Source organism: Cynocephalus volans, chromosome 12 (genome assembly GCF_027409185.1).
Source record: "Cynocephalus volans isolate mCynVol1 chromosome 12, mCynVol1.pri, whole genome shotgun sequence".
In the NCBI taxonomy this organism is placed as follows: Eukaryota; Metazoa; Chordata; class Mammalia; order Dermoptera; family Cynocephalidae; genus Cynocephalus; species Cynocephalus volans.
Window position 1 is genome coordinate 5,454,368 of NC_084471.1, and position 22,733 is coordinate 5,477,100.

The 22,733-nt window shown below is 54.0% G+C and overlaps 1 protein-coding gene across 1 annotated transcript in view; it reads right to left on the reverse strand.

Moving 5' to 3' along the window:
- Positions 1-806: 806 nt before the first annotated feature.
- FBLN1 (fibulin 1) overlaps positions 807-22,733 on the reverse strand; it is an 80,726-nt gene continuing 58,799 nt past the window's right edge. The window contains exons 15-17 of the mRNA XM_063075108.1: positions 22,289-22,431; positions 20,241-20,372; positions 807-1,154 (exon numbers count right to left, since the gene is read on the reverse strand). Coding sequence (XP_062931178.1) covers positions 1,015-1,154; positions 20,241-20,372; positions 22,289-22,431 — 415 coding nt within the window. The 3' untranslated portion in view covers positions 807-1,014. The remainder of the gene's footprint in view (positions 1,155-20,240; positions 20,373-22,288; positions 22,432-22,733) is intronic.

Sequence of the window (22,733 nt, forward strand, 5' to 3'; positions counted from 1 at the left end):
CTAGCAGGGACTCAGTGAACCCAAACCCTTTCTCCTTCCTGCCAACGAGAGTCATTATTTCTACAGGACCCCCCAGCAATTTCTAGAGGACCAGAATGCCCATGTGGGACACTGTTGGTAGCAAGTCACATGGACGCCAGAGTCCCGTGACCTGCATAGCAGGGCTGGACAAGGGGCATGGAGGGGGCTTGAGCCACGCTTCTCAGAGGGTGGGCATAGTATTGGAAATGACATGGGTAGGAAGCTTTTCCAGTACACAAGCTGGGCCCCACCCCGGAACCTTTGGGGACTTTGAGCAGGCCTTGGGGAGAGAGTCCCATTCCCTTTGCTGGTAGAGGACTCCTGAGCTACCACAGGCTGTCAGGAGGATCACAGAACTGTTGATTTTCCCACCTGTTAGAAAAGATGGATGCAGGGTGCAGAGAAAACCCATCCATTCCCGACACAAACCTAGCAGGCTTGTCTTTACCAAGGGGCTTTCCTTTGTTTCAGTAGAAGTGCAGTCTGCCTTCTGAGTGCTCCGCAGGTATTCCATCATGCTGCCTCTAGGGAGTGTTTATCGTACATTTATGTGCTATTCCACAGCAGCCATGTCCTTAGAACATACAAAACCTGACCGGCAAAAAAGTACCGGGATGTCAAATTTCATACAATCAGGGCAAGAATTGGCCGTCTTTTGGCATTTGGACTGGCTGACCCCTGAATGTCTTTCTTTCCTTGGTCCTTAGCAAGGCCCAGCTGATAGGCAGGGAGAGCGAGCAACACTTAACCTTTGTATTAAAAAATAAGCAAGGTTTTCGACCAAATAGTTGAGCAGTTGGACTCATTATTTAAACACCAAAATACATCAGATGAACTTACTCATCTGGCTCAGCTTAATACATTTGGCCTAACACTACAGACAAATATGCAACATGAAGAAATGTCTCCGGGGTACAAACAGGTCCAGAGCATAGTCGTTGGCAGCAACGAGTTGGCTTGGAGGTGCGCCCTTGACTGCGCACGGACCAGCCCTCAGAACCAGTACTCAGAGACGAAGATGTGCACGTTGACGACATTTCGGTGGGAGACCACACCCCCGATCACGTAGTTCATCTCCAGCTTCAGGACTGCGTGAAATGGGCCAACAATTGGCCGCACTTGGCGCACGACACCTGGGAGAGAGCAGAAGGTGCTGGAAGTTAGCTAGGACTGGAGCCACGTAGGCATCTGGGAAACGATTTCCCTCAAGGAATTTCAGAGCCAGAAGGGGCCTCAGGCCTCACTGAGTCCCACTCTGAGCCAGACACTCAAGTCCCCTGTGTAACATCCCCTCTAAGTGGTCACCTCCGAGGCCCAGTGACAGTGAATTCACCACTTCCCAAGACAGCCTTCCATCACGCACAGCTGGGACGGTGAAGGAAGCTGTGAGTGTGGCTTTGGAATTGGCCAGCTCTAGGGTCAATGCCAGCTCCTGCCCTCTTGGAGCCCAAGTTTCCTGCTCTACCACCTTGGCTCTGTTTAAAAGAGCCTAGAAAAGGGCCTGGCATGGAGCAGATGCACAACAGACACCTGTCTTCCTCCCCTCGACCTACTGAGCCCAGTTCTGACCCTTGGGAAGAAACGGAGCAGGTGTATCCTCTTCCCCATGATATTCAAGGATTGCAGTGGAGTCCTGGATCCCCCTTCTCCAAGCAGAGCAGTGCTGATTCTCCATGGGACATGCCCTGGACCCTTCACCATCCATGCTTCTGTGGAGGGTGACCCCTGAGCTCACTGTTCAGTGTTTGTGGTAACAGGGGAGCAAGAAGAAGCTCAGGTGACAGGGGCTCAGAGCATGTGCAGCCTGAGCAGCAGCAGAATGGCTAGGACAAGCAGAAGGAGGGCGGGTGGCAGAGGAGAGACAGGTGTCAGTTCCAGAGAAACTTCTGGGGGTGGCAGGGAGTTCTGCCTGGACCAGCCAAAGGCCATGTTTGGTGGCCTCCTCTGCTGGGGCTCAGAGGACAGGGCATAGACAGAGCTCAGCTGTGCCAGGGTGGAAGAGGGAGCAACCCAAGCATTCTGCAGATTTGCAGGGGAGCAGGATTGGGTGGTAAGAGAGTGGATTCTGCAACTCTCCCCCAACCTGGGCCTGGCCATCTTGGTGTTTCCAGGCCGGGCCCTGTTGGCACTGCCTCACCTCTGCAGGGTACCCAAAGGTGCACAGAGAATTCTCCCACATTCTGGGATGGGGCTAGGCAGACTGTGGTCATCTTCACTGGGCTGTGGAGAGACTGAAGTCCTTTCTGGGCCACAGACTCAGTGAGCAAATGGTGCCATGTCTCCCTGTGCTTCTGCACTGCACAATCCAGATGCCCCAGCATGGTGTCTGCCAGGGCCCCAGCTCCAGGTGTGCAGGGCTGAGCTCCTGTCAGACCAGAAGGCCCAGAAATTCACCTTCACATGCACACATGCATTTCTCAGTAGGCATTGGGACCCGTTCGCCGTGTCACAGAGATAACTTACAGAATCCTGGTTTCAAAGCTGGTGGGGGAGGATCTAGGGTTAAAAGCAGGCAAGTGCCCCGCTCTGGTAGAAGTCTGTGCGTTGTCCAGCACGGGTGTGAACGGAGGTGAGGAAAGCTGGGGAGGGGGAAGTCAGGACAGTCTTCCTGGAGGAGGTGCCCTTCCTGCGCAGGAAGCCGCAAGAGCCAAGCCAGTAGGCTGATCCCAGTGCCCAGGGCACAGCAGACACAGACCAATGGCTGCTGACGTTTACGAATGAACGACCTCCAAGGTCTCTTCTCCATCTCACATGTTCTGTTAGTAGGGCTTTGTCCAAAATCATATGGATGCAGTGCTGTGCTGGTAACTGCTTCACAACCGGCTCTCTGTTCATACCACACTCCAATTTCTGCGGCTGATTTCATGGCACCAAGGTGACATCACTGAAAGCAGAGTGGGGGAGAGATGTCCACAAGCAGCTCTCTCAAGTCGGTGTGAGCTGGTGTGAACTGGTATGAGCTGGCTTGGGCACACCTACTTGGATGCTCTGTGAAAAGCCAGCACGGAGTCTACAGTCTCACAGCCTCATTTTAAGAAAGAGTCACCGATGGTTTGCTACAAGTTGCCGATTCCAGGCTGATTTCTGCAAACAGCACCGTGGCAGGCTTAGGAGACGTGCAAGGGAGAGCCTCTCTCAGGCCCTGGTGCTCGGCTCACAGCCGAGGCTCGGTGAGAAGCGAAGGGTTGTGAAGGCCTCCTCCACCAGCGGCTAGTTCCCAGTCAGGAACATGAAGTTCATGCTCAGAAGGAGAATTTGGGCACGACGTCCCCCCTTTTGCTCTCTGGGTTTATGTTTCAAGAGTGAAATGCCCAGCAGCTGTGGTGGAATTCCAGGCTGTTCCCTAAGCAAACACAGGCCTTGGCTGTGATGGAGAGATAAACGTGGGCTTCTGCAGGCTGTCAGCACCCTTTCTCTACCATTGCCCGGCGATGACATCGCGGCTTTGTCCTGTTTGAATGCCATGCACATCTTCAGCTCCCGGCAGAGGACGTGGGCTTGTCACCACCCTGGGTCTGCCAGAAGGCCCTGATGACTGGGTCACTCCTGTCTGCCCCTCGGTGGGCTGGATCTGCCTGCTGGGGTCAATTGTGGGTTCACGGGGCCACACCTAAACATGCTCCCATGGCCCCCATAGCCCCCATGCATGTCACCATTTTCTCTTCCCAGGCCTGAGACTGGCAATGGTGGCCTGCCAGCCACAGCAGCCTGGGCCACCGGCCGACTTCACCAGTCCCAGGTGCAGGGAGGGTTCTTACTACCCTTCCCAGTGCTCAGAGTTTGGGGCTTGAAGGAGAGAAGTCAGGTGCCAGGAGAGCCTGTGCACCACTGTAAGATGGAAGAGCAGAGAGGGGTGTGGGGGGACCCTTCTAAAGCTGTGATCAGATATATCTTTACTTCCTTCGATTATTGTGAGATTTCTGTATATTATATAGTTATTATACATGAGGGTAATTCCAAAATGTCATGGAAAAATAGAATAATGTCAAATGGCTGAAGGAGAGGAGCTCAAATGCTCTCATCACAAAGAAACAATTTTTATGGCAATGAATTTGCCAACTACCCTTATTTGATAAATACACGTTGTATACGTGCATCGAAATATAACTCTGTACCCCACAACATTTCAATTCACCTAAAGAAAAGGAAAATAGAATTAAAAGATAATAGGAATCTTTCTATGAACTTTTTGAAGTGAACACATATGTGATATATGAATATATAATTATAAATACAAAACATGTATATTATAAAATATATGAATATATTAAAAATATAACTTATGTAGGTCATATAAATATATTAAATTTGTATATTTTATAATATATTATAAAATATATATTTAAAATATATTTAAGTGTATTTCATATGTTAAATATTATAAATATAAATATATTAAATATGTTAATATTTTAATATATTTAAAATATATATATATTTTATAAATTTATAATTGTAGTTGATATCATTTATATATAAAAATATGATTTATATATTATCTATATAAAATATATTTATGTTTACTATAAAATTTACATATAAAATATTCATAATAATTATATTATTATATCTATATGTTATGTATTCACTTTATACACCTATATTTAAATAAACATTCCTAGCTACCTGTGGGACCTTTATATGTCGACAGTTCATATCCACAGCAGTTTCTGGGCCTGCTATGGGTGCCAGGCACTGGGCTAAGTATGTAGAAAAAGCGACAGTCTCTCCTGGGGGTCAGTCTGGGGACAGAGAAGGAAAGAGAGAGTGCTGACGCAGTGAGCTTGGTGTGGGGACAGGGACCTGCACAGTCATTCCAAGTGGACTCTTGGAGAGCTGCAGGACACAAGTTTGAGTCTAAGTGACCTGGGACAGCAGTAGGACCCCACATGAGTTATTTAACCTTTCTGAATCTCCATCTCCCCTTCTGTGAACAGGGATGAAAAGTAGCAACCTTCAAAATCAGAAACAAAGCAGACGCGAGGTCACCCTTTCTTCCTCCTCAGAGGTGACCACCAGCTATCAAAAGGCATTCCACTGTTTAAATGTGACCTGATCCTCAGTAAGAGTATGGCTAGATTCTTGCACCACTGCAACATACGGCAAGGGTTAAGTATTTCTCTTGGACTGATTTTTAAACTTCACTGGAAAGGAAAGCCTGGAATGTGCAGAAAAGCTTTGTATGTAAGCACATCATCTGCGGGCATTCCCGAGGCTCAGCCCCTGTAACGGTGGAGGACCAGAACGCCATGCTGCTGCCTGGTCATTCAGACAGTGAGCAGCTACCTGGTGAGATAAAGAAATGCTGAAGGAAGCTAAGGACTGCACAGTGAACAGGGCGCTGGGAGAGGAGGCTACTGACGGGGGTCACATTCAAGGCCTGGATTTTCGCAGGACCTCAGCATTTAACAAGAAAAATGATTAAGGCAGAGCACGTAGGGATGCTGTGAGGGTTAAACAAGAAATTGTATGGGTGTGCACTGCAGGTGCTCCAGGAACGTGTGTCCCTTCCTACCCTTCCAGAGTCAGCTCTTCTATGCCTCCCCTTTGACCTCAAGTCCACGTTGAATCTCCAACTCTATGCACAACCCCATGTGCCCCAGGGCTCCCTTGCCCAGGCCATGCCCATTCAGTGGATCCGACCACCACTCCCCCAGCCTAGCCACACTTCCCTGGAGCTCTGGTTTCCTCCACCGCCAGGCTCGTTCAAGCATGACTTCCACCTCCTTGCTCTCACCTAGCCCGAACCCAGGCCAGGGGCCAGGAAGGACTTGACAAAAAAGGACATAAGCAGTCCAGCTAATCCCCAGTGCCTGGCATGTAAGAGATGCCAAATAAATGTCTGTAGAATTAAGTGGTCGATTCCAACACTGCTTCTTTCTTCATCGCTTCTTACCCATCCATTATCCATCCATCCATCCACCCACTCACCCATCGATCAATTGATAGATTGATCCATCCATCCATCCAACAGAGGCTACTCTTCACAGGGGAGCTTTAAGGGAGACACAGCAACTGACATTTAAATTTTGAGAATAAGTAGGAGCCACGGAAGCAGTAGGGGCATGTGCAAGTCCAGAAGCTTCCTGGGAACAGTGTCAGTCTTGGAGAAAGACAAGCAGACAAGGCTGAGCAGGTGGTGAAGGGCTGCTCCAGGGGCCTCACGTCTCCAGTCTCACAGAACCAGGGAGCTGTGCTGTCTCCCAGCTTCCTTGCCACCATCGATCCTAGACCAGCGTCCCTTCAGAGCCACTGACAGCTTCTTTATGGTGGGGAGGCAAGTGGGGTTGGAGGAGAGGAAGTGGGGAACACTCGCTGCCCACATGTGGCACCAAAAGCATCGGAAAGCCACCACCAGGGGCTCAATCCCATCCATCCACTTGGTTCTAGACATTTACTTGGCCTCTGTCATGAGCTAGGCACTGGCACCAGCTGGACTGCTCAAGTCTTCTTTGGCGAAGCCTTCCCTGGCCCCACTTTGGGTCACCTGGCACCCAGTGTCTGGCCACTGTGACAGTGCCTCTGTCCGCTGCAGGGGACGTTCACAGTCGGCCTCCCTGTCCAGGGGCAGGGTTGGCATCGTGCTTGTCTCTGCCCTGCCTTCCTCAGCTAGGGCTGGGCAGGCACACAGCAGGAGCTCAGCCATGATTGCTGAGTGGGATGGAGGCTGGAGAAGGGGAAAGAAGGAAGGAGACGGGGAAGAAGGGAAACAGTCCTAGCAGCCCACAGTCTGGAAGGAAGATGAAACTCCGTCCTGAAAGAAGAGGCAGTCACTGCAGGCTCTGGGCGAGAGCGGCTCTATTTGGAACGGCCACTCTAGCCGCAAAATGTGGGACCAAGGGAGAGGTGTGTCCCATCATGCCTGGCTTGTCCCTCTCACCTGCTGCGGTGTTTACCTTCCCACCTTTCCGAAGCCCCAGGAAAAAAAAGGAAAAAAGAAAAAAGGCCACGGTGCTGAGTTCAACTGTGTTAATCTTTCAAACTCTCCTCCCTGGCATTTCTGCTTCAGGTCTCAGATGCTGCTGGTATTCCTCGGCATGTCTGTGCCTCTTAAAGATATAATTAAGCATTTTTTTTTTCCTGTTAAAAAATGCAGGCCCCTCGGGCACTTCACCTTCATGTCTTGGCTCTGCTTTGTCAGTTGCAGCTGATGGGCTGGGGATCCAGGATCCTGACATGAAGCACATGGGTCCAACGGGGAGGTCTTCGTTGCCTCCTGGGGTCTCTGGTCCCTATTCTCGGCCCCCGAAGCCAGCTTCTGCTGTTCAAAGTTGCATCCGATTGTCCATCAACTGTATGAAATGGTGAAAATCAGCGATGGATGGGGCTCCGCGTGAGTCTGCTGTCTCTGGCTCAGGACGCAGTCACAGCTCAGGCTCCTGTGCTGGCTCTGTACTGACCAGCTGCGTCACCTCACGCACACCGCCATCCGTGCTGAAGCTCGGCCTCCACCTTGAGAGTCCTGTGGTTCCAGCCGACAAAGTGTGATGGAGCGGACTGGGTTGGCAAAGAGTATTTTAGCAAACAAGATGATGAACCAAGAGATTGTGTAATATCTCATGCCAGTGGAAACGGTGTTTTTTAAAAGACAGCAATTTGAGTTAGAAAGGCAGAGGTAAAACTTTAAAAGTCATGTGACATCATAGAACAGGAAGCTGTCCCCACCTGAAATCACATTAGGGAGTCATTTACTTCCTTGTTATCATCTGTCGCCCACTAAAATGTAAGGCCAAGGCCATGGGCACTGTCTTTCTTGGCTACTCTTGTGTCCCTAGTTCTTGGGACACACAGTAGGTCCTTGCTGCTACTTTGTGCCTGACACATATGAGGCATCCAATAAATGGCTGTTGAATGAATAGATGGACGAAAGATTAAAGCACTAAGACATGAAATTGAGAATTACCACCCACAAATGAATGCATTGGGAAGGAATGGCCAGTAGCCAAAGGTCACTGTTTTTAGACGTTGACCACTTGGAAAGGGAAAGGGCAGCAAGCGAGAGCCAGACCTCACTGTCTGGCCTCGGTGGCCACTCTGGGGAGCCAGCCCAGAGCAGGTGGGAAAGGGAAGTGTGGGCCTTTGTGGACGAGGTGCTGGAACGGAGAAGCCGGGGGCCGAGAGCAGAGCCATGCGGTCTCGCCCCTCACACAGTGAGCAGCTGGAAAGAGGCAGTCACCCAGACCTCAGTAAATCCACCTCGCTAGAAGTCACAGTCCCCGCAGGCTGGGATGAATCACACAGACCAAAGGCGGAGAGGAGCAGTCAGGAGCAGGGAGAGGCGCTGTCAGCACCTGCACAGAGACGGACTAGTGTGGCCAGGCTGGGCGAGAAGCCCCACAGCAAGGAAGGGGGTTGGAAACTGAGGGGCGCCACATGCCCAGGCTTCCTTCAGTCCCCACCACGATGCGGAGGAGGGGAGATTATCGCCCCCATTTTCCTGGGGAGTGAAATGAGGCTCTGAGAACAGCAGGCCCCAGATCATACAGCTCACAGGGCCACGGGTTCCAGTCCAGCTGGGACTGACCCCAAAGCGCTTCCATCCACGGCCTCTCCTCCCTCTTCACCGTGCACGTGACATGCAGGACACTTCCAGAATGTGCGGCCCTTAGCTGAGTCATAAACAGATGGCAAAACAGCAGCAAGGAACTAGGAATTACAGGGTAATCGGGCCTGTCTTTGGTGCGGTGGAGGGGACTGAGCTCCCTGTCTTCTCTGCTCGCCCTGAGCAACGTTGTAAACGCTTGCGAGGAAGGAGGACAGGTGTCTGGGCTGCATATTTAAAATACCAAATGTCACTCAACATGTCTCAGCAAAACTCGTCATCCGTATTTCTTGATTATTATAAATGTGCTCTCTCCGCAGGTCTCCCGTGAGCTAAACCAGACAGTTTGGAGGGGACAGCTTCAGGCAGCTAAAAAAGAGAGACGCCCCCACCCCACGAGCACACCTCTCCCCTTGAAGAGAAACATGGAGAGAAATGTCAGCTTGGACTAAACCTCCTCAGCCTTCCTGTGTGACGTGGAAACTGGCATTCCTGCAGCACTGCATTATCAGAAAGCCCACCCCAACCGTCTCTCCCTCCATCTCAACCGCAGGCAGCTGGCGTTGTTGTCACCTAAGGCTCATGGAGGAGGAAACAAGGCTCAGGGTGGGTGAGTGAGTTGCTGAAAATCACACAGCCAGCAAGCAGCAAACAGGACTCGAACCCGGACCGTGGGCCACTGCCCCTTCCACCGAGCCCTGTGGCCTTGCCACAGGAAGAGAAGGCCTGGGCAGTGTTCCAGAAGGATCTGCCATCTGATGCACCTACTTCTACCAAGTTGGCTAAAAATGACTATGATGGGAGTGTTAAGAAATAATCGTCCCTCCTTCCTTGTGTCCTCCGCCCTGACCTCAGCCCCCACCTACCTGCTGAGGTCCTCCCAGGCCCCAGGCCCAAACTCAACCTACTCAAATCTCTCCAGACACCCCCAAACACTGACCCACCCTCCTCCCCCAGACCCACCCTCCACCCAGGGCCCCTGAGCCAGGAGCGTGGGGTCACCCCCACCAGGCCACTGGCTTCCATCGCCCATGTTCTGTCATCACGAAGGCCGATGAATGCTTTTATCTGCAGGTGTCTTGAGCCTCTCCTCCCTTCTCCAGCCCGAGCCCACCCTGCCTCTCTCAGGCCTCGTCGTTTTTCCTGAATGCTGATAACACCTGCCTCCTCATCCCCACGCACGTCCCACTGTGGTCAGAGCTGGGACACAAATCCGACCATGGGGTCGTTGTGGCTCTGTCTAAACTGCCCCCCCTCAGCAAGTAAGATGCCTCAATTATTAGGCTCCCATGGCCCAGGCCAGCCCTGTCTCTCAGCACACCTGCTTCAGCCATACCGAACCCCTTACAATCCCCCTGAGATGACAGGGGCCACAGAGGGCACAGAAGAATAAGTCTTGCCAACTTGACATAAAATAAAAAACCCAGAAACCCAAGAGAGGGTCAAATCCTGCCTCTGCCTTCCAGGAGTTAAGGCTGTGCTACCTCCTCCTACAGACACGATCAAGGTCCCCTGGGGTTGAGGCTTGCCTGGCACACAGCTAGTGAGTGCAGAGCAGGGACCCCACACCCAGCCTGCCGGGTGGAGCAGAGCACTCTTTTGTTTATTCACTTGGCAGGCACAGAGCACTCGCTTGGGCAGGTGCTGGGTGCTGGGGTTACAGACCCTGACCAGCTCTGGTCTGAGTCCTCGGGGAGCTCTCGGCCCACTGGGAAGGCAGGCGCAAGTGAGAGGGGCAGAACAGGTGGGTAGAGGTAAGCAAAGGTGCTTTAGCAGAACTAGGGAGAAACGCTCACCCCAAACCGGTCACCGGGTGCTTGTGGAATCTTCAGCAAGGGGCTAACCTTGAGCTGATCTTTGAAGGACAAGGTGCCAGGCAAGAAAGAGGCTGGAGCAGGGCTCGTGCAGAGGGAGTGGCGAGAGCACAAGGCAGCTGGCGCTCTCAGTTTCCCCGAGTGGACAAGAGTAAAGGAGGGAGGGGAGAGGGAAGAGGCAGACGCGGACAGGGGCAGGGGCTGGATCACGCGGGGACGAGGGGCAGGGGCTGGATCACGTGGGGACCTTTCCCTGGAGCTGGACTTCAGCAAGGACGGACATATGAGGTTTGCTGAGAAACATCACCTTCTCCTTTCCTTCCCGACGGGCACTGATGGGCCGGTCCAGGACAGAGGGGGGCTTCCCACTGGCAAGGCCATGGCACAGAGCCCCCCAAGCTAGAGCAAGATCAGTGTCTCTTCATCCAAGCTGTTGTCCAACACAGGACAACAGCTGCTCTTCCAGCACCTGAGACACGCACACAGAATCCTCAGAAAGAGGATCGTCTCACCACTGACTGAACATTTATTATGCACCTACTGTACGGAGCATGCTCACGGCTGTCAGGGATGCAGAGGTGACCGCTGTGAGATTTCAGGGCTCGGCCATGCCTCGAAGAGTAGACCTCTTTCCTGACCGAGGTTGCCCAGGAAGGTCATGACCGTAGGAACACCATATTGAGTCCCAATAAGCTGAGTGCAATCTGAAGTCATGTCACGTGGGCTGGAACCCCCTCTGTGCCTCAGTTTGCTCATCTGGAGAATGGGGATAATCACCTATATGGTTGCTATGAGAAGCAAGTGACATAAATGTATATATAACATGCTCAGAACAGTGCCTGGCACACTACAAATGCCATGGAGGATTTGCCATCAATTTGAGGACTGTGACACTTGGAGTTCTCAGCCTTGGTCATGGAGGGAATGTTCCTAACAGAGTCCATCTGGAAACACCTGACATCCCCCTCTGCTGTCGAGCCACAGGATGCTGTCTGTGACAGTGGCTGTCAGGGTTCTTTAACATATTTATGGTGGGCAGGCAAGGCCATTGGAAGATTCACATCATCACCAGATTCTTTTTTTCTAATTTTGCAGACCATGCGTCTATTGCTGTTTAGCTAAAACATTTCGTTTTTTAAAAAACAGAATAATTTATGAATGTGTCTGTTGATATCAAAGGCTTTTCAAAAGGTGCATAACAGCAGCAGTAAGAGGGTCACAAATCATTCCAGCTGGACACAGACCATCCCGGTGAGGCGCTCTGGAGATGCTAAGAGGCTGCTCTGGGCTTGTTTTAACCCCTTGGTGACTCTGGAAGTCAGCAGGTGTGTGGGATCCTGCAGTCGGGCGTGGGCACCTGCCGGGAGCCGGGCCTGGGTTACCTCCCAGCGGATGTGTCTGCTCTGTGTGTGAGCACACGTGTGTGTGCAAGAAACAAAGACAAGCAGGGCCACAGAGGGGAGCGCTGTACGAATGGACCCTGTGTAGGCTCTTCCCTCTAGGGACTCAGTGTGGTGGAAGAGAAAGTCAAGTGAGAAACTCGCAACGCCACACCTGCTCCCAGCGTCCCCCCTTCACTCCGTCCTTCCTGCCGGCACACACGCTTCTCTGCTCCTGTTCACGACAGACTTTCTAGAAGGAGCTCCCCGGGAGCACTGCCTCTGGCGTGCCCTCTCCAGTGCAGCCTCCCTCACCCGGCTCCACTGAAAGGCTTTGTCAGTGTCACCAGCAGCCTCGCCACGGTGACCCCTTGGTTCTCATGTGACTTGACTCTCAGCAGCACTCACGCAGTTTGGCTGCCCCTCGTCCTGCAGACACCTTCTGCACCTCAAGCTTTGTCCCCTTCCATCCTCCTGCGGGCCGTGACAGTCCCAGCCATGGCACACTGCCAACGCAGAACTGTGCAACTACCCAAACTCTTTTGGCCATGAGGTCTCTGTGTGGCAGACCCCCTGGGGCTCAGCATGGGCGGGGCGGCCTCCTCTCCCCACTACACTCTCTCCTTCAGGGGTGGCCGCTGGGGGGCTGCTGGGGCAGGCTGTACCCCGCTGACCCTCCCTGGCCTGGTCCTGGGCTGTGGCTTGTGGTTTGCTCTGGAGTGCAGCGTTCACATGGACAAGGCACCTCCTCGGGCCGAGCCCTGGCCCCTGAGCGGATGCCATTCGTGCCACTGCAGGTGCAGCACAGGCCGGCCGGGGCTGCCCACAGCAGGAGCAGGGAGGTTTGGGGCGGCCCCCTGTGGCCCCTGTGTGCCTCACTCAGGTGGGCTCAAAAGCAGAGGCTGTGCCCCATTAAACCCCACCAAACCCTCTGAGGAGGCCAGCTGCAGCTTGGGGGAGCGGTCACCAGCTGTGTGACCAGGGTGACCTCTGAGAGTCTCTGAACCTGACATTCCTCAGAGCTCTTTGGAGAATAACTGCTGTCGCCTTGGAGTTGTCATGCGGTCATGCAGTCAGGTACAGCACCGGGCCTGACACCTTCGACCCCACCTCTGCTCCATGGGGTCCCAGCAGAGGCAGCACAAAAGGTGTTTGCTCCCTTCCATCCCGCTGTCTCATCCCCTCTGAGAGGTCCTCCTGACCTGTCTTCCACCTCCCGCCACTCTCAGCGACACCACGAGCCTCAAGGCAGAATCGAGCTGCAGCCATCCCAGGCCCGGAGGAGGCTGGGCCCATCACCCTGGGAAACAACTTGGCTGTGGGCCAGGGTGTGGCCCCCGGGGTGACAGGGCTGTGCCTCCCAGAGAAGAGAAAGCACTTAATCCCTGGGATTTGCCGTGAAAGCCGGGACAGGGCCAATCACTCATCACTGGGCAGGGACGGCTACGCTGTTGTTTTTAGGTGGAATTTCTGAATCTCGTTCGTAATGTGTACTGATCCCGGGCCAAACTTTCCAAATCAGGCTGCAGTACAGGGTCAGCAGCTCATGTTTAACCCCTTAAGAGGTAATGATTTTAAAGAGGCAATCTGGGCCCTGCTAGCTGGGGTGCCTGATGGTGACTTGAAGCCAGATGGCCGGGGAAGCAAGGCGTTAAGGCTTGACTGAGGCCTGGCCTGGTTGCGGGAGAGGGACAGCTAGGTAGGTATCTTTGCTCACAAGCCCTTATACCGGGGCTGCTGTGTACAGTTGAGCAGGGTGTGCACTGCACATAGACTAAGCTGTGAATGGTGCCCCCTAGAGTTTGGTAGCACACAACACATCCAACTGTACGTGGCAACCCTGCTACACACCACTTCTCTCTAACTGAGACATTAGCGGGGACGAAGCCAACCGCTGAAATACAAGCACTTTCAGCTGCAGGAACTCAGACGGCAGGATGCTCGGGGAGCCAGCAGGCAGCTTCTGGAAAGCAGGATCTTGGGGCCTGGATGTAAGTTTGCTCCCTAGCACCCAGGGCAGGGCCTGGCATGGAGCAGAGACCCAGGATGTTCTTGCTGAGTGAATAATATAATTCCAGGGTGACAGGCCTGGGAGCACGACCTCCACCGTCCTCCTTCAGGCCTGGCCAGACCCACCGGCCCAGGCCGTGAGACATGCCTATTAAAAGCCCCCAGGCGGTTGAGGCCACCTCGGGGTGAACGGTCCTGGCACGGTCCCGTGGTCCTTGTTCTGGCCTGCCGTTCCCTGAGGGGGCTCTGAGCTCTCACCAGCCCTCCAGCTCCACTCCGCCTCCTCCCAGAGGCTCATTCATCCTCCTGACAAACTCCTGAGCTGGGCCACTCTCATCCTGTGTTAAGATACAGCATTGCCTCTGTCCTCACAACCACGCAAGGCAAGTGTTACTATGGCAAGCTCACCGAGAAGAAAACTGAGGCTCAAAGAGGGCGTGTAACCTGCCTAAAGTCACACAGCTAGAAACACAGAACCAAGAACTGAGCCCACAGCATCTCACTGCAGCTGTATTTACTTTCTGCACCCGGCACTGCCAGGAGCTCTCACATTAATTGCTTCATCCAACCACATTAATGGGAGTCTGTACTTAGGGCATTTACTTCCTAAACCTAATATAGGTAACTGTCTCTAAGGGGAGCCAGCTGGTCATTCAATTCTTCACTCGTTCAGACTTTACTGGCTGCCTTGGTGCTTGGCCAGCCTCACCCATGTCAGGAGCTAAGGCATGGTGCTTGTGAAGGGGCTCTGGGCACTGGAGGGTGAAGAGACTCATAGGTGGCACCAAGCAACTCCAAAGCAAAATGTCAGCAAAATCTCCAAATCCTATCCCTGGGCTCAGGGCAGCCTCAGGCTGGGGACATAAGGCCGGGCCTTGATAATGTAGGGTGTTCCTTTCTCCAAGGCAGAGAGCAAAAAACATCTCAGAAATCAAATACTGTCTGTACACGCACTCACCCACCCGCCCACACTCGCCCCCACACACTCACACATATACACACCCCTCCCCCACCCCCCGCCCAAATCAGACCGGAGGCCTTGCCCAGAAACAAATTTGCAGCATGCAGTGGGTCTGGATGTCGTTTCAGATGTGCAGACTGTAATCACAGCCATTCCCAGCCACGGAGGATCCGGCCCCAGCCTATACACAACCTCCCTAAATTGAAGCTAACCCCAGCATCTGCCTGATGGGGGTGGTGCTGCCACACAAGCTCAGAGGGTTCCTGGAGGACCTCGATCCCCACCAGCCCCCACCAGCAGATGGGGAGGAGGTAGGCCCAGGGGTCCAGGCAGCAGCCCCTGGTACAGCTGCCTGTGCAAGCAAGGATGAGCTGACACTTGCCAGAAGGACTGGAGAGGCACGTTCCAGGACCTCATCCCTTCCTCAGAGTAGTGACATTTTGAACCTCATATCTTGACCGCATGAACATGAAGAGAGGTCTGTACTCATAAAGGGGTGGCCCAGAACCCAAGACCCCATGGCCAGGAGTGTTGTGACTGTTTATAAAGTCTGCCAGGGACCCAGACCCAAGTATGCCAACAGACACCAGCCAGTGTAGTTGCCAGCTGCTGTAGACACCAGCCGGTATAGATAGACCAGAGAAAAATGGGACTTCACACATGCCACAGGGATGAGAAGCCCTGGACTTGAGTGGCCCTAGATCTAACCCTGGTTCTCACACTCCCCAGCTGGGAGATCCTGGGAAGTGACTTAGCTCCGCTGGCCTCAGTATTCTGTTCTGCTGAGTAGAGATAACCACCATCTCGTGCTGCAAGAGGCTGACGGGTTAAATATAGCAGCAGGACCTAGAAGCGCCATGGGCAGCACATGCCTCCCAAGGAGCATCCCAGACCTCCAGTGGCTCCCCATGGCTCACAGGAACGTCCACCAGGGCATGGCCCTGCCGCCCCCAGAGCTGTGCATGGTGCCCTCCCAGGCCCTGCCTCTCGCCATGCTGCCCTGGCCCAGCAATGCCTCCTTGTCTGGCACCCTCCTACTTGGCCATCAAGACCCAGCACTTGTGTCACCTCTTCTGAGAAGCCTCCCCTGACTGCTCCATTGTCACATCTCTGCTGTCACAGCTGGCTGGCAAAATGCTACTAAGTCAGCTCTGTTCGCGATCACAACCCTGTAGGCCCAAGGATCAGGCAGGCCACCTGCAAAATAAGGCAGTGGGACAACAAATAAACTAACCTCAATGTTCTCTAGCTCCTCTTGGCTTTGGTGAGGTTTTAACAGAAATGTTGGCAAAGCCGTCTCTCGTTATAGACGGATTTTGCCTTCCCTAGAGGAGCAGAGAGTCAAAAAGAGATGGTGATCAGGAGGGTGGAGGGAGGGCTGAGGCTCAGACACCAGCTATAGCCCAGCATCCCGGGGAGCCCAGATGGCCCCAGGTTGCCTTTTGGTCCTATCCGCAGGCTGATAATATACGGCCTGTGCCTGTCACGGCCGGGGCTCTCCCATTCGTCATCATCAGGAGTTATTACCTGAAAGACCCCTTCCTGGAGCACCCCCAACTCCAGCCTCTACCCTCAGAGCTAAGAATGAATCCAGAGCTGGGTAAGGAAGGCTTTGTAGTGGCCCGAGAATACCTCAGGCATTAACAGAGCATTTTTGCACAGGTTGAAAATGCATCCTTCATTTTTCATTGACAGCTGGTTAAAGAGGAATGCACCGGGGCTTTACAAAGACAGCAGCTCGGCCCCCGCTGCACAATCTCCTGATCCCCACTAAGAACTGGTCTTTAAAGGATACTTTAGAGGAAGACCTGGCCCTTTCAGGTTCTTAGTCGACTGGGGTCGTTTGCTCCTCCTCCTTCTGTTACTCTAGGAGGACTGCGCACAGTAGCCTTGGAATCTGGTGGCTTGCATGCTGGTTATTTTTCTGGGACACCCAAATTCGCAGCAATTTTGCCCAAGTCAGCATGAGCCATCTGTGGGCTCCAGCGGAGGGAAAGTGCAGTGTTTGGGGGCTCCCGGTCCACTTGGTCCCTGGTACCAAGTGGCCTTGGCAAGTCTCCTGTCCTCTCTGGCCTTTGCTCCCTCATCCGTCAGTGGGGATAATCCCACCGCGTCACAAGGCCATGGTGGTGACGAAACACTAGCTCCTGGTGCATTGTGGGTGCGAAGGGTTGCTCCCTCGCATACGTCAAGACTCAGCTCAGGCCTCCCCTCTCCCGGGAAGCCTTCTTGACCCCGCTGCCAGTGTCCACACAGGGCATGGCCTAGAGTGGGCAGGTGCTCAGCGGGCACCTGTGAGTGGGCAGGTCTCCAGGGCTCAGGGGCTTCCCACGCCACAGCAGGGAGCAGCAGATGTGGGCCTGAGAGGCCCCGGAAAACGCCTTGTCCCCTCCACTGGCGGAGCGGGTTTCTGTCCAAGACGCTGCCTGAGATGAGAACTACGCTGCTGACGAGCTTGAAAACGTCCTGGGCTGTGGGCTCTTCCAGCGCACAGTCGCTCGTTTAACTCAGTTCCCTCCTTTGCCCGAGGGAGACATTCAGGTCCCTTTCCTGGCGGTACTTGTGAGGACTGAATGAGGGCAGAGGTGAGTGCGCTCAGGGATGGGTGGCAAGGGGCCGGCGAGGCTTCGACCCCACGTTCCCAGGGCTGCTTCATGCCTGGGCCCGAGTCCAGTGGCAGAACAGCCATCGCCACGTGGCCAGGCCTGGAGCTGGGTGCTGGGAGAGCCACCTCCAGAGGCTAGGACGAAGTTCCCAGGGCATGCAGAAGTTACTTGGGGCAGAAGAGGAAAGCGCAGGAGGTAGAGGATAAGGAAGCCCAGGAAGGAGAAACAAGATGAGCAACCAGTGGGTACAGACAGGAGCACCCCCAGAAACTCGGCCTAGTTACCCACTCAGTGGGACCTGGCCCCCTCTGGCTCAGTCCTCTGTCTGAGAGATGACACTGGCACCAGGTAAACTCCAGGAGCCCAGCCAGATGGCACATCTACAACATGCTGAGGAGTGCAAGGGGCTGGGGGCCCACCTGCTAAACGGGCTATGGGCAGGATGGATTCTCAAGGGCCAGGCTGGGCCCTCCCCCATGCAGCCCCAGCCTGGAATTCCAAAGACCAGGGCACCCGTGACCAAGTGCGGTGAGGGGAAGCCACTCGGTCCCTGTGGCCTTATGCACATTCCATTCCCAGGAAGCATTCTCCAGGAGATGGCACCTGCGGTCGCTTCTCACACCCTGGGGCTCCATTCCATGGCCCGCAGTACCTGAGTCACTGTGAGAAGACTGGCAGTACCCTCACCTCTCTGGGCCTCAGTTTCCCCTTCTACAGAAGAAAGGGTTGGAAGAGACGGTCTCCAGGAGCCTCTAGGCTCTGACATGGAGGATTTTCTGCCCCAGTGGGTGGGAAGCTGAGAAACAGAAACCCCCAGGTTGGTTCTGTCTGGAGTGCAGACAGGGAAAGGCACTGGTGGGTGCTGCTTCTAGGCCTGGCTGCTGCCCAATCTCCTGACTCAGGCCACCCCAAGGATGAATTTGGCTGGAACTGAAGAACTGAAGATGCAAAAACTTCAAGAGCACCCTAGGGGTCTCTCTGTGCATGCCTGTTTCAGCATCGTATTTTGATGATCCGTTTATGGACATCTCCCCTGCTGGGATGCAGAGCCCTAAGGGGCAGGCGCTGGGAGCTACTTATCCATCTCTGTATCTGCAAGGACTGGCCCAGGGTCTGGTACAGACTCAGCTCAGGAAGAGTTCAGAAACTGGAAGGTTTCATGATTCCAAACTCCTACGGTTCCCAGTGCTGGGAATCACCCCAGGCCAGGGCCGTGTCACACCACACCTGCAGGCCCAGCGTCAAGGACAGGGCTGGCACATGGTGGGCTTCTGTGGGCCTGTGTCAGGGGGCTCTCCCCTAACCCCAGTGAGGCAGCACACACCCCACCTCCTCCTGTCTGCCCTCATTCACAGGAGGCCAGAGGTACTTTAAGGTCTCTATCTAAACTCTCATTTTACAATGGGGAAACTGAGGCCCAGAGTGGGCAGGGACTCAGGGGCAAGTAGCAAGTTTTATGACTCCTGACAACCAAAATGTGCTTCTTTCCCTTGGAATCCCAGCAAGGGCTAATGTACCATTAATTGTAATTAACTAATTATTCCTGCTGCCAACTAGCGGAGGAGGAGGCTAGGGGTGGGGAGCCCCCAAATGACTCAGTCATGTTTACAACATGCAAACCCATCTAAGAGCTTGTAAAGTTGCTATAAATGTCTCTTTGGCAAGAGGGGAATAACGATTCCCTTTCTCCAGCTGCCAGTTTAACAACCGTCGTCGTGTTCGGGGCGGCAGGGACTGAGGTTCTGAGATCCAACAGCGCCACCTGGAGACCACGTCCCCAAACGCTCTCCCCAGGGGCAACCACCTGGATGCTGGTTCTGGTCAAGACCTCACAGAATCCAGAGTCTAAGAGACTATGAAGCCCACTCTCCCCAATTCACACAGGGAAACTGAGGCCCAGGTGAGGGCAGGGACTGCCGCTCCATTGCCTAGCTGCTATCAAAGTGTTCAGAGTATAAATCTAAGTCCAAAATGGCAGCGGTGACTGTTTTCATTGTCCAATAATTTAAATTATTTAAAATGTGACAATTCAGGAGAGGTACTATGAACGACGGAAACAAGTTCACAAAGTGGAGAGGCTCTGGATGTCTTTTCAGATGTGCAGGTTCTAATCAAAGCCCATTTCCAGACATGGAGGGTCCTGTCCCAGCTTATACACAATGTCCCCAGCCTGTAAACAATAGGACTTCTACAGTCACCTCCCTCTCTCCAGCCAGCGTGAACTATGTGCCCTTTCCTGAAGTCACTAACTTCTCCCTCTGGGCATTGGCCTGAGCAGGTCCCTCTGCCTGGTTCACCCTTTCTCCCTCTTCCTCACCCAAGTCCTTGGCTCAGGAGCCACCTCCACAGAGGAGTCCTTCACCTCCGCCCCAGCCCTCCTCTCTGCACCTCTGACGCCGAATCTCCAGGGAGCAAGGGCAGCAGGCTCTGCGTTCAGAGGGGCTGTGAGCCACGATCGGTCCTTGGTTCTCATACCAACTGAGACGTGGGGAGGGGACGAGGACCTGCTCAAGGTCACACAGCAAGTCCAGTTAGTCTCGAGGCTGTGCCTACAGCTCAGGTCCTCTGACTCCTACTTTGCACCACGAGAATGAGAATCATATCAGCTCCCACTGAGTGAGGGACTGTGCCAAGCCCTGGGATAAGTGCTTCACTTGTGCGACATCGTTTGAAATTCACAGCTGTGAGAGGCAGCGGTCTCTTTAATCCACCCCTTTTCTAGGTGGGGAGAGTGGGGCCAAGAGGGGTCACCAGGAGAGCTGGTGGCACAGCCAGGATCAGATCTTGGGCAGGCTCCACCACTCTGGAGAGGTTTCCCTGCCCAACTGGCACAGGAGGCCTCGGCTAATCTTTTGGGTGTGGAGGAGGAGGGGCGTCTGGACAGATGGCATGTCTACGGCCACTCACCCACGTTCATGCCATCCATGTAGCGCTTGATGATATCAAAGGAGTCCCGCAGGTTCCCTTCTGTTATGTCGAAGATGATGTCAGCCTGGTTGGCAGGATACAGTGGCGTGACGGCCCGGAGAAAGATGATCTCTGCAGCGAGAGGGCAGGGCGTGGAAAAGGGTGCAGTGCTGGGCCCAGTCGACCCCAGGGACCCGCCTGCCATAACGAGGACCTAACACAAGCAGCCGTTCACAACGGGGCATGACCCCTGCGTGGAGAAGGTGGGGTCCCGAGCGGCCTACATCACAGCCTCTCCGTGTTTATCAGTGGGCAAAGTCAGGTCTAGAGAGATTTCAGATCTTCCTCCAGGTCAGGGAGCTAATCAACGCTGAATTGGTAATTAGTCATGAATATTCATGAAGCTGGGGGGAAAGAGGTGAGGGGACACAGGGAGAGGGCAGAAAGGCCAAAGGAGCAGGCTCCTGTCCTGCCTGCAGTGCCGTGGGTCAGACAAGCCACTCCGCAGGGTGGGCTGGGCGGCCTGGTGGCTGCGTCCATCTCCCAGACCACCTGACAGTGAAGCCAAGAGTGAAGGCCCAGAATCCACCCTGGTCTGGGTGATCTCAGGGGAGTCCTATCTCTGGGCCTCAGTTTCCTCATCTGTAAAGAAGGAAGATGGCTGCTGCCCACTAAAGGTCACTTCAATGCTAAAGGTCAGGATCTGGATTTTCTGGGCCCGGGATGCTAACAGGTGTCTCTAACCACACTCAGCTCCATGGGTAACCAACCCACAGATCAGCACTGGCCAGGGAGGCCACAAAACCAGCCACGAGGGATTTGGGAAGGATTTGCATGTGGTTTGGTGAAACCCCATCATTTTGCACAAGGCAAATACCAGCTAGTGATTTTCTCCAAAGCAAGTCTGTGCCTCCCTGTGAAGACTGCCTGCCTTTCCTTTTCTAGAGGAATGAGCCAGCGGGTAGGTAGCTGCGAGCTTGGGATTGCTCTTTGCAGCAACCGTGTCTTCGGGGTCTCCCGCCCTCCCCACCCATCACCAACCAGGCTCCTCTGTCCTAGTGTAAACACAGGTGTTGTCACAGCTGGCTTGGTTGTATGTCTTCCCCGGGAGTGTCTGAGGGCTCTTTCTTATCACCATGTCCGAGAGCCTGGCCCAGAGCTGGACACGCAGGAGGCTCAGCTGTCATCTGCTGAATGAACTAATACTCCTCTGAAGGCCAGGGATGGAGACTCCACCGAGGAGAGGGTGGCTGGGGACCACACCAGCCCCAGCACGTAGGCTGCACAACCTGGAAGCGAGGTCTGCAGGGTAGGGCTCCACCTGCAGCCTCTGTGGGGCTCTGGAGCATGCAGCCCGGCCTCGTACCAGGGAAAGGGTGCTGTGATGGCAGGTCTATACAGCATGCCACAAGCTCCCTCAGAGCAGGCCGGGGCATGGGAACACCGACCATATTACTCCCAGTCCAGCCCCTCCAGTACATCTGCCCCCAGTTATCCCAGGGGATGTTTTGATATGCAAATCTCATCAGTTGCAACATTTCAATGTCTCCCCAAAGCCCCAACTCCAATTTCTTGCTTACCCTTCTAGTCCATCTCTTACCAAATACTTCGCTTAGTTCCTCAAATGCCAACACTGCCCCTAAATACATCCAGATCTTTCAGCGGTGTCCCAGTCTGCTTGGCACCCTCCTCTCCCCTTCTCCTTTACTCACCATGCAGTCACCACACAGTTCCCAGCGTGGAAGTCACTTCCTCCCAGATGCCCTCCCTGACTCCCTTGCGCTCGGCACAGAATGAATGCTTTATAGCTATCTGCAGAACAGTTGTTACTCATGAGAAGAGACCCCTGAACTGAGACCCAGAAATGGGCTGAAATGGAGCTATGCCATCTGGGTACATGGAGGAGATGCAGTGGCAGGGAAGGATCTACACTTCAAATCCCAAACCACATCTTATAAGGAATGGCTCCTGTAGCCAAGCTCTCAGCCCAAGCAGAGGGAGGCCCTGAAGGGGTGGGGGGACAGGCCTCCCAGACCAATTCCACTCACCTTCAGGGCGGGTGAACTCGCGGAAGGTGGGCAGCGAGATGACAGTGTGGGAGATGGTGTGCACCGGATCCAGCATGCAAGCCACATCGTTGGGGCGGCAGGACTTGATGCAGCGCACGGTGTCTGTCTTCTCCTGGCGGAGCCTAAGGGGAACCACAGCACACAAGGCTGATGGGAAAGTCGGGCCACAGCTGCCACAGGGACCAAGGTCCGTGGAGGAGCAGAGACAGCTCCACTGGAGAACCATGGTGACCTCTGCAGCCCAGCTGCTCCATGTGAATTCCTCATGGCCCTCCTAGCAAACTGCACCAGGATCCAAACATGGGAAACACCCTCTGGTTTCCATCTGCCCTGGCTGTGGATAAGCTCGCTTTGACACATACCGACTGTGTGAACTAAGCCTCAGCATCTACAGCTGCAAAACACACTCATAGATTCACTTGCT